The 16,982-nt window shown below is 43.0% G+C and overlaps 1 protein-coding gene across 1 annotated transcript; it reads right to left on the bottom strand.

The window, feature by feature from the left end:
• Positions 1 to 555: 555 nt before the first annotated feature.
• On the bottom strand, positions 556 to 16,541 carry LOC145392131 (uncharacterized). The gene is made up of 5 exons (XM_080266582.1): positions 16,437 to 16,541; positions 14,702 to 14,741; positions 10,110 to 10,291; positions 7,292 to 7,389; positions 556 to 760 (listed from the first exon to the last, which is right to left on the bottom strand). Exons 1-5 carry the CDS (start codon positions 16,539 to 16,541, stop codon positions 556 to 558), a joined length of 630 nt encoding a protein of 209 aa, XP_080122708.1.
• Positions 16,542 to 16,982: the final 441 nt, after the last annotated feature.

The following is a 16,982-nucleotide window of genomic DNA, read 5'->3' as shown; positions in this document are numbered from 1 at the left end:
GATTAAGCATCAGTAACGTGGACACTGAACTTAGAATTATGACAAGTTATCTAAAGTAACTTAAACACTAACTACCGTATATGGCCGAGTTAAACTGACATTGACACTGAAAGAGATTGAGCTTCACTTGTAATATCATGGACTCTGAATGTAAGCCAGAAACAGACCTAAATAAATCTGACCACTGAGCTGTCTCTTAGCTAATTTGGAGATGACACTGACAAAGAACAGAAATATGCTTGACACGTAATGTCTTAACTCTGAGGTGATCTTGCTACACGCCGAAACAGGCTGAAGAACTGAGTTATTATTTTAATAAGCTGGAGGTTGAGCTTAGGGACGACAATAACACAGAAAGGGATTAAGCTTGTAGTGTGCCAGACTCAGAATTAAACCAGAGACTGACCTAAACAGATCCAACTACAGAACTACTGTATCCTTTATATAAGTTAGATATGACACTGACACAGAAAAGGACTGAGTGTGGCTTGCAGTGTCCTGGACTCCGATTTAGCTAAAGGCAGATCAGAACATATCCAACTACTAAGCTATCCACTAGATAAGCTGCAGGTTGAGTTTGGATGAGATGTACTGCCAGACCTTAAGCACAGGCATATTCAGAACGCGATCAGTTGGGAGTGGGCATGAAGGGTAGGCACGAGCACAATCCTCTGTGGGTAGGGCAAAGCCTTCTCTTGCCGCAGATATGTAGCGCCACATTAAGGAGTTATCCGTGGTGTTAACTGGTCCACGGATTAACCTGGTTGGGAGGGAATGGATAGTGTTATTAAAACTGAGTGTACAAAGGTGTGGGCAAACCCTTTAATATATGATGCTCAGTCTAAAAATCCATATGAGAATAAAAAGTGGTTAGACTGCATTCTGCTTTACATAATGCAGTTAGCAATGAAACAGAATGGCCAGAGAAGACTAGAAATCGGATAAAACAGTTCCCTTATACTAGGGGAAAAAGGATTATGTATCAGCCATTGATGTATTTGTGTCCTTATGACAAGAATAATATAGTGTACTGCAGAACTGTTACTGATAGAATGAAGAGGATAACTGAGGAAAAAGGGGTTTTTAGGAAGGGCAGAAGTGTGTAGACAAGATCTTTCAGATATGTACAGAATTTAGAGAGGTGAAAAGCAGGAAAGGCGGGAAAAAAGGTCAAGATGATGATGATCATGAAAGAAGTTGTATACTGGCTTCATGGATTTAGAGATAGCATATAACTGAGTATAAGAACAAAAAATATGGAAGGTGCTGAGAAAATACTGGGTAAAAAGGAAACTGCTGAATGTTGTTAGAAGAATATACAAGAGGGCAATAGTGGCAGTGTGTGTGGAAGATGAAGAGAGAGTTCTCTGATAAGAATATTCATTTGAAATTTGGTTATGTCATATGCCAGTGGTTATCCAGTATTTATATGGCTAGTGTTGTAAAAAAGACGATAGGGCAGTGGAAGTCTAGTGCCACTAATGAGACTGAGTAGAGTGTGGAAGCTGCATGTACAGTTGTCTTCTGATGATCCTGATGTGTTAAGTGAACACAAGTAGGAACTGCAAGGTCTGGTGAATGAGACTAGAAGCGTGTGTATGAAATAAAATTTTAAACTGAATGTGGCAAAGAGTAATGCTATGGTTTTCATCATGAATTAAATCATGAAGTGTGTGCAGTTAGGCTGAATGGTCAGAAAATGGAAAACTTGTGCCTTCATTGCTTTCAAGTATGTTCACAGTACTCATATTGTATCAAATCGTATCGTTTACAAAAGCTCCAGTGTGCTTGCATGCATCAGCCCTAATGGTGGCTCTCCATGCTGCTTGATCTTTGGCAGCCTCCGTGTTCAGTCCCTTCTGTGGTCACAGTCTTTGACCTCATTCCGGGCCTTTTTTGGTTTACCTCTCGCAATCCTACCCTGGACGTTCACATTTCTCACATTTCATGCCCAATTTAGTCCAGTCTCATTTGTATAGACCCGTATACATCTTCTTAGGAAGAAACTTTGGTGATTTGAGTAAGGGATATCGCCAGCTTCAAAAGAGTATGAGGTGGAATTGCTAGAATCATAGCATAAGTGAGAAAATGGCAGTTTTCAAAATGGCCGCCACCAGGGTCTTTCAGGACTATAAAGGCTTACAATTTCTAATAGTAGAAGAAAGAAATGAACAAGTTGTGGACCTCCTCGGTCAACATAACTATGCTATAGCGTCTCGTTCGCGATCTCGTCTCGACTCCTGAGATGGTGAAGTTGAATGTTGTGCTTGGTGGATGCGTCACAGATGATGGTATTGTGTCAGCAGAGTTTCTCCACTCTGGAAGGTCGTCCACCCAACCACCTTCTGAAACTACAGAACCTATTGACATGCTGACATGTGATGTGGAAGAAGCCGCTGATCACATTGTGATGCACTATGCATGGGAGGTGGATCGGGGAAGTAGCCAGCTGCTAGTAGTTTCCAATGACACAGACAAAGTAGCACGTCTGCTTCATTATGTTCAATATTTTCGAAAGCGAGGCCCCCAGAAATTGAGAATAGAGTTCAGCACCGGTTAGCGACGGTGTCATATACCACTACACTATCAAAGTCATTGTGAAGGCACATATATCGACTGGAGATGATGCAGTGAGTAAGATAGGTACCGAACATGCCTCTCTGTCATGTGATCCAGAGCATTACTTGGCTGATATTGCAGTCTGACACTCTCACTGACGAGATCTTGATGAAAGGTGAGTATCTCGTTCGAGTGTGAGCTGGTGCGAAGAGCAAACCCAAATTGCGAACATTCGACCGGCTCCGGGTGGAAGTCCAACTGCGAGCTCCGACACCACAATCGTTGGAAGCCCTGCCAGCAACTTCAAGCACAATTCGTGGCCACATCAGGAGACCATTTTACTCTGTCCGTAAAGTTCTATGCCTTCTTGATGTTACCCAACCTGCCACAGACCCTACCAAATACGGATGCGTGAAAGAGACTGACACACTACTACTGAAAAATGCCTGAATCCATTACCCCAAAGAATGCTAGTCGTTTGTAAGTGTGGCTTGATGCGATGTTATGCAAAAAGAAGGGTGTCAAATGTGTAATTTTATGTCATAAACAGGAGTCAGTCTGTCAATATAAGTGAAAATGCCATCTTTCAGGCATGATTAATTCATATGTTCATGAAATGAGCTTCACATGGTACTGGTATCTGTATGACTGGGAAATGTCTTTGAATAAATATTTTTCTATGCCTAAGTTTTCATTACTTATTTGTGGTCATCTTGAATTTTGGGTATCACATGTGGTGATATCGAATCAGTGGCCTAAAGGTACTATCGTGTCGGCACTGCCTGAAAACCTCATAAGTAGCATAAAAATCATCCAGTCATGATGTTTCTTTCAAAAGATACACGACTTTTTTGTTTGGGGAGGGTCCGGATGGTGGCCATCTTGGATTTCGGGTACTACGCAAGGTCATATTGATTTCCTATAGGCACCATTGTGTCGGCCGTGCCTGAAAACCCCATAATAGTCTTCCAGGTACTGCATTTCTATTAATAATTGTAAGCCTTTGTAGTCCTGAAAGACCCTGGTGGCAGCCATTTTAAAAACCTCCACTTTCTCACTTATGGTATGATTCTAGCAATTCCACCTAGTACTGTTTTTGAAGCTGGGAGCATCCTTTACTCAAATCAGTAGTCAAAGTCTCTTCCTAAGAAGATGTATACGGGTCTCTACAGCAGGGACAGGATTAAATTGTCATCATCCATCCTCTCATCATGCCCAAACCATCTCAAACTACCCATCCTCATCACAACACTAATACATTCCAGTCTCATCCTACCTCCTAACTCTTCCAGTCATAATCCTAGCCCCCTCAGGCCTTGCATTCAAGGATGTACTATACATCCAACTAATCATTGTAATTTCTGTATGCTTAAGCCTACGCATATCCTCTTCCATTACTGCCCAGGTCTCACTACCATACAACTATACACTCCTAACACATGGCATATACGAAGATCCCTTAACATGGAGGGAGATCCCTTTCAATGTCAGGAGAGACAACAGCTCCCAGAACCTCCCCCAACCACTCCTTACCTTAATCACAAAGCTAGCTCCAGCCCCACGTCTAGAACATTACGTCCCCCAAATAACAAAACCCTTACACACCCAAGAGGCTCTCCAGCATAATCAGTCCTTTCACGCCAGACAAACTCTGCATGCTCTCCCCGGTAAACTGCACACACGAAATCTGCATTCAGTTGCAGTCTACCTCTAATACAGTTACATCTCTTATGTACACATTTATCACAAACACAGCACAAGATGGAGAGTCTTCCCAAACCTTTGTAGTAAACTGCACATGGCCACACTCTCTTTGCTTTGATAGTAGCCTACCACCACCAACCCTAGATATCGTCACCTTTGTTTTGTCCTCATTTACTCTCAAACCGCTGTGGCCCATTCTGTCCCTCCATTTCCTAAATCTTTTCTCTGTCTTCTTTTCATTATCTGCAATCAACACCAAGTCATCAGCATACAACATCTATGGGAGTCCACTTCTGAAGTCACGTGAGAGAGCTTCAAGCACCATGACAAACAATAAGGGGCTCAAGACTGACCTGGGATGCACGCCAGCTTCATGGAAAACTCATAACTCAAATTTCCATTCATTCTTACCTGGGTGTGATCACCCATATACATAACCATAACCACTCAAGCCACCCACTCCTCGATCTCAGGCTTTCTCATTGTCCACTTCATCACCTCCTTAGGGACAGCTCCCTTTTCTTTCCTGTACAGTATATTTTTCCTGAAGCTGTTGGACAATACTGATGAACAAAACTGGAGGTTGGAGGATGAAGTGTGAGAAAAGGTACTGTGGAAAAGGAGGGGTGCAGGTGCACTGAGGAAAATGACGTTGAATATGGAGGTGAGCATGAAGGTAAAGAATTCTTTGCATGGCAGTATTGTGATCCCCACATTAAAATACAGAACTGAAGCTTGGACTCTGTCGGAAGGACATTTGCAAAAATGAGAAATGTGGAAATGAATGATCTGAGAGTGACTGACAGACAGATACAATACAAAGGTGTACAAAGAAAAGCAAACAGCAACATACCTACTAGTTCTTTTGAAGCTGTTTGTAACAGGATAAATTATAACTAATGCAACTATTCTACCTGCCAAAAACACTGAAAGGAAGGCAGGAAGCCTCCTCCCCCCCCTCACCAACCAAACCCTCCAACTTAAGCTGGCAGGAAATAGGAAGAAGGAACACCATGCAGCACAGAAAAGCTGTCATAGAAAGTTCATAGGTAAGGGTGAAAGGGAACGGAATTCTATACTGTTTTCATTTGCAAGGGAAATACATCTCATCTTAAGGAATATGTCATTGTTGCTCTATATGGTTACTGGTATACCCTCCATGTTTTGAACTGGATGACTTCTTAATTCATACGTGTATTATTCAGATCTGCACATGCTTAGATGGGGAGAAGCGGACAAATACTATACTTACCCAAGCAGTTAACTGTGTCACAGTACTGTACCACAGTTAACCCTTAGTGACCTAACTCAGCATGTGTTTAAAATGATGCCATTAAGCCGTTGTTTATTTTTCTAACCTGCTCGTCGCTGACTTTTATTGCATATAATTATTGTATATCCACATAATTTTGGGGCAAAAAAGCTTGCAGCATTTAGGAGTGACAGTGTACAAAATGTTTGTGGTGTATGCTGGGATGCCACCTAGCCTTCCGTGTGACTTTTTTTTTTTTTTTTTTTTTTTTTTCAGATTTTTACATCTGAAAACAATGTCAACACCAGAATCAATGTTTTATGGCAGAAATTTGTTGGCAGATAATAACCAGCCAGATTTTTTTTTTTTAAGATATTAATTCAGGCAGAGAATTATCTGCCGTTGATGAATATGAAGTGGTTGAATAATCTGACAGTAACATTCTGCTGTATTATTATTAACATTGTAGAAGTCACTATTCTTGGTATTTGTGAGAAAGGTACTATCACTTAGTTGTTTTCCCGTGATAAAAAGTAAGTTTTCTTTATACTTATGTGATACTGAAAACAAAAATGTTTGTATCTAATTTGAACATTATAAGGATAGTTCTGTTTTATGATTACGGATCACACTGTATACCATAGCTTGTTATTATGTGAAGAACCTATCCCATGAGTACTGACAGTCTAACATTCAAATAATTGCAGGTTCAGTGCATCCATACTGAAATAATTTTCTTAGAATACAAATACAATCAAACAAAAGGACGCTGGTGGGTTGGCTCCACGTGATGTGTCCTGAGCAACATATGCACAAACTTTGAATGATGTAGCTTTATGCATATGGCAGAAATCCATCAAAAATTTCGGGGTCCGGTGGGATCCCGTCAGCCTCCCGTGTACTTTGGAAAGGCTCAGCTCACGAAGGGTTAGCCACATAAGGAAGCAACTTATTCCACATATTTACAGCTCTGTTGAAGAAGTACATAGCTTCGTGTGAGTAGAAATGCTTGCCAATGATTTTATGCTTATTGCTTCTAGTATAATTTGACTGATCTTCTGTGAACTACTTTTCAACTGCCATATGATCATGTCCTTTGAAGATTTTGTATATCTGAATTAAATACCCTGTAATTTACACATAGTGAAGGTAAGCAGATTTAATTCCTCTAACTGTTCCTCATGTGGCTTATTTCTCAATCTAGGTATCATTTCGTCATCCTTTGCTGTACTCTCAAGTTTCTCCATATTAGCTTTTTTATAAAAAGTTCAGAAGCACTGTGGTACTGGTGTGGATGTGCTGGCGAGAGATAGAAGCACCCTGAGATGGTTTGGCCATGTAGAGCGAATGGAGTGCAAGAGATTGGGTAGTACGGTAAACCACATGAGAAAATGGTGAGTGACAGGAGAGAGAGAGAGAGAGAGAGAGAGAGAGAGAGAGAGAGAGAGAGAGAGAGAGAGAGAGAGAGAGAGAGAGAGAGAGAGAGAGAGAGAACAAGGTAGAGATCTAAGGTACTGGATAACATCAGGGAGAGGGAGGTTGTAGTGGGAAGAGGGGTCATTACTGAGTAGGAACAGAAACACAGGGAGATCCTTTGGTCATGGATGATTCTCACAGAATGTGGCATCAGGCAGTACACAGAGTATTCTCCATAGTAGTTGCAGTATCCTTATCATCCTTATCCCACTACAAGTACAAATGTGGTTGGTAGAGTTTGGAAACAGGAAATCGAAAACCTTTTAATAATCACAATAACCCTCATGTAGATTCACTCACCTGAGTTCCTTCATGAAGATTTGTCCAACAGGTGAAAATTTTACGGGATCTGAGGCCAGCTCACAGATCAGTCTCTCTTGGCAGGGCAGAGTTGGCAACTGGAAGAAGTTCAGATCAATATGTATTCAGTTATCATTATTATTATTATTATTACTGTGACCATTCTCTCTCTCTCTCTCTCTCTCTCTCTCTCTCTCTCATGTAAGTCTCAACCTTGGATATGGTTAACTCTCTAAACAATTATTTTGCTAAGGATTATAGATCTCCCTCCCCCCCCCTCTCTCTCTCTCTCTCTCTCTCATGTAAGTCGCAAACCTGGATATGGTCAACACTCTGAACTGTTATTTTGCAAAGGTCTTTAGAAGATACTCATGACAGCAAGATCTGTAATTGCTCAAGAAAGAGAAGATTCCATCATCCTCAGATGTACACCTCATGAGGTGGCAAGAAGAACTCTTGACAAGCCAAATATTTACAAGTCATCTGGTCCAGGTAAAATTCTTCCAGTTCTTAAAACCGTGCATGACCAGGTAGATCCTTTACTAGCAGAAATCTTCGACAATTTGCTGGAAACACGGGATATGCCAGAAGACTGGATGCTAACAGATGTGACCCCTGTCATAAAGACTGAGGATAAAGATGGGGATCAAGGATACAAAACCCCACACAGCCACGCTTGTGTTTCCCTTCAGCCGTAATGGGGATCAAGAATGTCCCGAGAATTTCAGTTCAGTTAGTCTGACCTCCATTTAACCAAAACTTTGATAAGGACTAACTGTTGATAGGATTCTCATATCCCTGGAAATTCACAGCCTGATTATGGACTCCCAGCATGGTTTCACATCACACAGATCATGCTTAACCAGCTTGGTTGAACTTTCCACAAAATGATGAGTGAATACGACAGAAATAATGCACTATACATCCTCTACTCAGACCTTCACAATTAATGGCATTTGACAAGGTGACTTCTATCTATCTATCTATTGCCAGACGCCTCAATCCCGTTTGGGGTGGCCACAAACAAATCGCCTCCAAGTCGCCCTGTCCCCCGCCATTTCACTGCCCTGCTCCCAACTCACACCCCCCTCTCTCATATACCTCTCCACCCCATCCCTCCATCTCATCCTCGGTCTCCCCCTCCCTCTTCCACCCTCCACCTCACTCACATACACTCTCTTCGTCAATCTTTCACCCTCCATCCTCTCCACATGGCCAAACCACCTCAGTGTGTTCCTCACAACGCTTCCTATCACATCCACATCCACACCACAACGCTCCTTTATATCCTCATTCGTCAGCCTGTCTCTCCACGTGACTCCACAGGCTCCTCTTAAATAACTCATTTCCACTGCTCTCACTCTTGACTTGTGTCCTTCCAACAATGTCCAAGCTTCACTTCCGTACGTTAGAGTTGGTATCACAATACTGTCATGTAGTAACTTTTTTACTTCCATGCTCACTTCCCTGTTTCTTATCACTGCTTTTAAGGAACCAGCAACCTTTCTTCCCTGCTGTACCCTTTCAAGCACTTCACCCTCCAAACCTCCATCCTTACTCATCACTTGCCTCAGACTAATGTCAAAAGTGGATGCACTCAGTACAGTATGAATAGTGAGGTTGTACTCTGAGTAGAAAATTGACCAACGGATAGTAAACTTCGGGTAAAGATCAACGGAACTTCTGACTGGGCTTCAGTCACTTTTAGAGTTCCAAAAGAATTAATCTTTGGTTCATTTCTGTCCATCATTATATCCATGACATAGATGTTACTCTGTAAAGTTCGCAGATGACATCAGACTCACAGCAAATGTAAGCAGTCCTGATGGGATTTAAAATTCCAGCTAGACTTGCGTAGACTAGGAAATGGTCTGAGACAATGTTCATGCAATTTAACTTGGAGAAGTGCAAGATGATGTATACTGGCTATGCAAATCCCAGGTCAAACTGTTCACTTGTGGGGAGAACTATGAGGATGATTTATTTAGGAAAGGTCCTGAGTGTACTTTTCAGTAATGAACTAAAATTTCCAAACAGTAAATTGAAACGAGAAAAAATGCTCAGAAACTGCTAGGCAGTTTCATTACAGATGCAAACAGATTTTTCTTACACTCTACAGTTCCTTAATACGGCTGTTTCAGGAAGGTACGCTGTGCAGCTCTGGTTACCTACACTCAGGAGACATACCGTAGATCGACTCGGAAATATTCAGGCTAGAGCTACAAAACTAATTTCATCCATCAGAAGACCGAGATGTCAGGGTCACCTGAGGTCTCTGGTACGGTTTCATTACAAACTCTGGCGAGTAGACACTAACATTAGCTCACTGAGGTGTTTAAAATGCTGATTGGGGCTGACAATGCTAGTCACAGAAAGAAGTTTAGTCTCAACGTGAATTAAAAAAGCAGCCATGGTTTGAAGGTGGAAGTGAAAAGATTTAACACCAGCATATGTGACAACTTCTTCATGTACAAGATCTGTTCCCTTTGGAACTGACTATAGGTGTTGTTCACAGCAGTACAGTATAACAGTTACAAAGAAATCTCAAAATGATCTTACACACAACAGAATGAGTGTGAATTGGGTATGCATTCTCAAGCAAATATGAAGTATCTCCTTGGTATGGGCTACAAGGTTACTGAAATACTATATTTTCCTTGTAACTCTCTCTCTCTCTCTCTCTCTCTCTCTCTCTCTCTCTCCCCAGCATGTTGCTCAGCTCCAATCTTTTTCATATTGTTAACGTTGCTTTCTTCCTTGACAGTAAATTGTCAGAATTACTTTCAGACCTTCATTCCACATCCTAGTGTCTACAAACCTCAAGGTGCATAAAGTATGCTGAGAGTCGACTCAGTTGCTGCTCATATGGCGGGTCCCAGTATAGGTCCTCGGGTATGTCGGAGTGGTCCATGCTGTTGGTGGACAGTGTACCCAGGGAACGGCCATCCCTGGGGGCCAGGGAGGGCAGGGCCAGGCAGATGGGCATGCTCAACAGGAAACCTAGAATAAACAATATGGATTAGATCAGTGATTTTCAAACTGTGTACTACGGCACACTAGTGTGCTCCCGTTATATCATTAGTGTGCTGCAAGTATTTGCTTCAGCTGTGAAGTGAAAGAAGGCAACTTGAATATGTTTCCTGAGATCACAGTACAAATAACAAAGACATTGCTCCAGTGATATGTTAGTACCTTGAAAGCTTATATAAGAATATTGAGCACTATTTCCCCAATACCTGTACAGTATACTGTATACATTGAAAGTTATTAAGAAGCAAGATTTGTTAGTTAGGTAGTCGAGGAGCTTCTCGACGTTTCCCGATGTTTCCGGTGGCTAGTTCCGGTATGAGTCAGATTTGCCAGTTTGCCTGCTGTTTGTGAGCATAGTTGTTTCGTAAGTTATGCATAAATTTTTGTGTTCTTTTTCCGTATGATGTTTTATTTATGTGATTGCTTGTTAAATTATGTAATTCAAGTTTGTATGCAAGATAATTTACAGTGATAAGTAATGTAAGACAACTCTGGCATGTTTTGGATGTCTCCGAATTGGTAACTGTTGTTGCTATAGGGACAGGTACAGGACTAGCACGTTCTAGAATGTTGGAGAAGCAAGGAAGGTTATATAAGGATGAGGAAGAGACTAGAGCAACTTCAGTCAGTTTTCAGTTCAGTTTGAGTGTGATGCAGTGTCAGGGAAGTTTGTATATTTTCGGTACTTGTGAAAACAGTGAAGTGTTGTTGGCAAACAGTGAAGTGTTACAGAAGTTTGTATCTCATTGGTACTTGTGAAAAACAGTGAAGTGTTGTTGGCAAACAGTGAAGTGCGGTTAGTGAAGTTTGTATATCACCAGTGCTTGTGAAAATAGTGAAGTGTTGTCAAGCATTGATGTAAAGGCAGTTAGTAAAGTCTGTATAGCTCAAGTGCTTGTGTGAATAGTTAAGCTGGAAAGCATTCAGTGTAATTATTTGGAAAATAAAGACAGTGAACTTAAGAAGCCACAGTTTATTTACAATGCCTCAGCTGATCCTGTGTACTGTGCACCTAAAGGCTGACCATAGGAAGAACAACTCACTGGGCAACGTCCTTCCTATACTGAACTACTGCTGTTGGAGCCTGTTGCAGTGTGGGATGGGGATATAACACTGGTGTCAGGAGTGTGGATTATTTAGGGCTGCAGTGAGGCTAACCTTCAACATGGAAGCAGATGGTGTGCAGGCAAGGTCTCGAGTTCGGCGGGAGGAAGAAATGTCCCTGGGAACAATTGTGAAGCTATTACAAGCACAGAAGAAAGAACCCAAGAACACTTACAGGGACAGAAGAAAGAAATCAAAGAACAATTACAGACACAGAGTGAAGGACAGAAAGAACTCAAAGAACAATTACAGGCACAGAAGAAAGAATTCAAAGAATAGTTGCAGGCACATAACGAAAAAAAAAGAAGAAAGAATGATATGAACAGCTTCAGGAGGCATTACAGGAGCAACAGAGGGAAGTACAGCTAAGGCTGCAAGGACAGCTAGATGCATTCATGGGGGAAATGAAAGCAGAACAGCAATAGCTTAAGAAGGAAGTAGATGCCAAGCTAGAGCAGCAGAAGTATGAGGTAAGCAATAATGTGATGGAATGTAAACAACATGTAGACAACCAGCTAAAGATTAGTGGGGGAATATTGGCGGAGTGCAGACAGCATGAAGATAACCAGTTGAAGCATGTAGTTGACCATGTGAAGATAATTAGTGATAAAATTGAGGCCGTAGAGAAATACTGCACTGCTGAGCCTCAGGTTAGTGTACAGGGAGTATATGAAAGGAATGGACAGTGCATGGTGAATCTTGATGGATCCCAGGCATCTAAAGGTAGCATTACAGGGTTGAATAATCAGAATGCAGAAGTTTTAAGTCCTGACCTTAATTATGATGCCCCAGTTTTTAGGCCCCAAACCAGTGAAGTGTACGGCTAAAATGGGGGTCCAGTTAAAAAGAAACCTCAGGAATTGGATGATGAAGTATCTTGGGAAGCTTACCATGCACAGTCTGAGTTACTTGTGGATCAGAATGGTTGGGATGATAGGCAGAGGGCGGTGCAGCTTGATACTAGCCTTAAGGGTGCTGCAATGGAAATCCTGGGCCAGATGGCAGTGATGGAGAGGAACAGTTATCAGACCCTTGTAAAAGTGCTGCAGTGCAGATATGGGACCAAGTTCCAGACTGAGATTTACAGAGCAAGATTCCGGAGCCGTGCACAGGCTCGAGGAGAATCCCTATAGCAGCCTGCTCATAACCTGGAGAGTATGGCATACAAGGCATACCCTGGAGCACCACCTAACCTGTTGGCTGTTCTTCTGAGGGACCAGTTCATCGATGCTCTTGATAGGGCAGAATTGAAAGTGCAAGTGAAGCAGGCACAGCCAAGAAGCATGCAAGGAGCACTTGCCAGGGCTCTAGAATCTGAGTCCTACGTCAGGTCCAGTACATCCACTTTTCAGGGAGGTCGTAGTGCAGGATTCAAGGCAAGAAAGGGGCAGGCATGTGAAACGGAAAAAATCTGTGGGAAGTTGCTGGTACTGTGAAAAGCCAGAACACAGAAAAGAGGACTGCTGCAAGTGGAAGAGGGAACAGGAGAAGACCGGATAGGAGGCTGCTGGTTCTGCGGGAAACCGGGACAAGGGAAGGAGGACTGTCACAAATGGAAGAAGGAGCAAGAACAGAGGAGTGCAAGGAAATCTTCGGTTGTAACAAAAGTGTGTTGGACATGTAGTGAGGTGGGACACTTCAGTTCTGAATGTCCGAAGAAGAAAAAAGATGATAAGAAGAAGGCTGCAGAAGATCAGAAAGAAGCAGAAAACTAGTGGAGGTTGGTGTTATGAGGCAACCACCAGCCGGCTTTTCCCAATTCACCCACCACCAAAAAATGCAAGAGAACAGCAATCGACAATGTGCGAATAGACGGAGGGATAGACGGAAAGAAGTGTTCCCTGGTGATTGATTAGGCCTCAGAGCAGACTTTTAAGCAGCCTGATGTGTTACATCATCGGTATCTGCCTGAGTCATCAGAACAACTGTGTGGTGTACCTGGGCACTGCGCAGAACTGAGGGGACCCCTGTATGTCCGGACTGAAGTGGCAGGACAAGAGGCTACTCTTCCAGTCTATGCGGCCAACATGGAGGAGCCTTGCCTTCTGGGTCTGGACTATCTGATGTCCATGAGATGTGAGCTGGATTTCTGCTCCATGAAGCTGAAGGTTCGAGGAAGTTCGGTTCCCGTTACGGCAGTGAAACGTGCCAGTTCTGGGGGTGAGGTGAGGGCACTCTGCACTACAGTGATACCTCCCAAATCAGAACTGTTGCTCCAGAGTAAGGTGAGCGGCTCTTTTGACAGCTGTCTAGGGGTAGTGGAGCCTGATGTACAGTGCAAGACAAAGGCCAGAGTGATGGTGGGGAGAACTCTGGTGGAAACAGGTGCACGTGAAGTGCCGGTTGTGGTGGCTAATTTCTCCCGTGAGCCACAGAAGATCAACGAGGGAGAAATTGTGGGACTGTGCCATGCGATGGACCCTGAGTGGCACCTGTAATAGGAGTGTAGTCAAAGAAGATGGGTATTTCCCAGTGCACTTACAAGACCTTTTCTCAAGGAATTGCCAGTGCCTGGATGGCTCACAAGTGCTGAAGCTGAGGCAGCTGCTGATGGAATTTGCTAATGTCTTTTCCACAGGAGATCTAGACCTGGGATGCACTGATCTGGTGGAGCATTGTATGGACACATGGGATCACCACCCGATTAAACAGCCAGCGCGGAAGATGGCGCCAACCCATTGGCAAGAAATGGAAAAGGTGATGGAGAATCTCCAATGTCAAGGGGTAATAGAAAAGTCTAGCAGTCCTTGGGCATCAGCAGTGGTTCTGGTAGGGAAAAAGGATGGCTCAGTAAGGTGCTGTATTGAATACTGAGCCCTGAATGAAGTGACAGTGAAGTATGCATACCCCTTGCCAAGAACTGATGACATCTTGGATGCTCTGTCAGGTGCTAAGTGGTTCTCCACCCTGGACATGAAGGTAGGATACCATCATGTCTAGGTTGCAGAGAAGGACAATGAGAAAACAGCCTTTTCATACAGGCGGGGTTTATGGCAGTTAAAGGTGATGCCTTTTGGCCTATGCAATGCCCCAGCTACTTTTGAGCGTCTAATGGATTGCATACCGGAAGGCCTGCACTGGCAGACAGCTCTCATCTATCTGGACGATGTAACTGTGTTTGGACGGACTTTCGACCAGGACTTGGAGAGGCTGTCTGAGGTGTTGAACAGGATCCATGCAGCGCACCTCAAGCTGAACCCCAAGAAGTGCTACCAGTTTCAGATGGAAGTGAAGTACCTGGGACACATTGTAGGTGAGGGCGGTGTCTGTACTGACCCAGAGAAAGTGGCAGCTGTGGAAAACTGGCCAGTTCCAACTTGCGTGAAAAAGCTATGGAGCTTCCTGGGCTTGTGCACCTACTATCGGTGTTTTGTCAAGGACGTTGTGGTGGTAGCTGCACCTTTTCACAAGTTGTTGGGGAAAAGACAGTGGCAACAACCAGCCAGTTTTTCCTAAGAGGCCCCACCACTAAGGACATGCAGAACCTTGATGAATAGTGTGCGAGAAGACGAAAAAACAGACAGCGAGCAATGTACCAGTAGTAGGAATGGGAATTGGGAATTTTGGCAAGAAATGCCATTACTGTTGTGACAGGGTCAGCGGCAGATGCAGAAGACCTGAAAAAAATGCAGATGGAGGACGCAGATTTACAACCAGTGCTAGAGTGGCGTCAGTGGAGTACAGAGTGACCATCTTGGGAAGAAGTTTCCAGGTTAAGCCCTGCAACCAAGAGCTCCTGGAGTCAGTGGGACCTTCTTCGTTTGAACAACGGACTACTGAAGCATCAGTGGGAGACACCCGATGGCCTCAGCAAGTATTGGCAACGGGTGGTTCCGAAGAAGATGAGGTCCGAGATCTTGCATGAGTCTCATAGCTAGATCACTAGTGGGCACCTGGGAGTGAAGAAAACTCTAAGCCAGCTGCAACAGAGGTTCTACTGGATTGGCATGTGCCAAGATGATGAAGAGTGGTGTTGGGCCTGTGATATATGCTGTGCCAAAAAGGGACCCAAGAAACGTGGTTGCACCCCTCTTCAGCTGTACCTGGCTTGTGCAACGACGGAAAGAGTCACGGTGGACATTGCTGGATCCTTGCCACTCACTGAAAGAGGAAAACGGTATATATGTGTCGCCATGGGCTACCTCACAAAGTGGCCAGAAGTCTATGCCATCCTTGATTAAGAGGCTGCGACTGTTACTCAGGTGTTGGTTGATCACTTTTTCTGTCGTTTTGGGATGCCACAAGAGTTACATTCAGACCAGGGTAGAAACTTCGAGTCTGCTGTGTTCCATGAGTGCTGCAAGTTATTGGGGATTAAGAAGACCAGGACGACCCCACCAAGGCCACAGTCAGTTGGGATGGTGGAGAAATTCAACTAGAACCTAGGACAAGAACTGGCCAAGTACTGCATAGATGGACAAACAGATTGGGACCAGAAATTACTTGCATTGCTGATGGTATATCGGTCTGCATCCCATAAGTCTAGCGGTACACCCTTGCAAAACTGATGTTGGGCCACGAGTTACGCCTACCTCTTGACTTGTTTTTAGGAAGACCACCTGGTGAAGAGTTGCCTACAGACACCGAAAATATTTGATCCAAACTCCCTCTCCCATTCCTAAAGCCACTCTGTCTGGCACTCATAAAACATTCTGATTAATTTATTCTCTTTGATTATTCTGTATAATGCACCTTTCTTACAGCCCTCAGCATGATTTTTTTTTTTTTTACATATTTCGATATCCTTTGTTTATATACAAAGTCACAATCACATTCTTCTTCCACTCTTGGTGATACGCTAAAACAAATTCAGTCTTTCTTTCACATTTCCAACTATCATTTCGTTGAACTATGGCCACAATACTTAATCATTTCTACATAAATCTACTTCTACATACATCAACGAATGATGCCTTCCCATTTTTCAACTGTTTTACAGAATTTTCACAGTGCCGCTCATCCTTGCACATTTCCAACTAACACTACATTGCATTCTCTCCACTACGAGTACACTTATTTTCTCTGCGTACACTTCATCAGCACTGATACCTTCCAGCTTTTCAATCATCTCACATTCTTCACTTCTAGTGTCGCATGGCACCAAAGTATTAATCATCTTATGCTTTAAAGTTGACTTAGAAATTAGTGGTAACTTTTTACTTTTAGTGCGTGACTACTTTATGAACAAGATACCTTTCTACTTTTACCTGAGTAGGCTACATTCACCTCACGATACTTTAACTTGTGAAGAATTTAAAAATTAAATAATACTCAGATTTAAGTACCAAAGTCGGATAGATTTTACAACTCTGAATATAGGACATTCTTTTGACAACTTCAGTAACGTGGATGGTAAGAGTGAATTGTTCAGTATGGCTAGGCAAATGCTGGGTAGTAACAGGGCGAACAGTTCGTAGCTGGCGAACAGTTTGTAAAAAAAAAAAAAAAAAAAAAAAAAAAAAAAAAGTAACGTTGTTGCTGAATGTGCAGCGCTTGGAGTGAACTCTGCAACAAACTGCTGAATGTGGAGTTTGACTGGGAAAGGCATAGCTTGGAC

Source organism: Coenobita brevimanus, chromosome 21 (genome assembly GCF_032717465.1).
Source record: "Coenobita brevimanus isolate Jiangsu-jjx chromosome 21, ASM3271746v2, whole genome shotgun sequence".
In the NCBI taxonomy this organism is placed as follows: Eukaryota; Metazoa; Arthropoda; class Malacostraca; order Decapoda; family Coenobitidae; genus Coenobita; species Coenobita brevimanus.
This window is presented reverse-complemented; position numbering and strand designations above follow the sequence as displayed.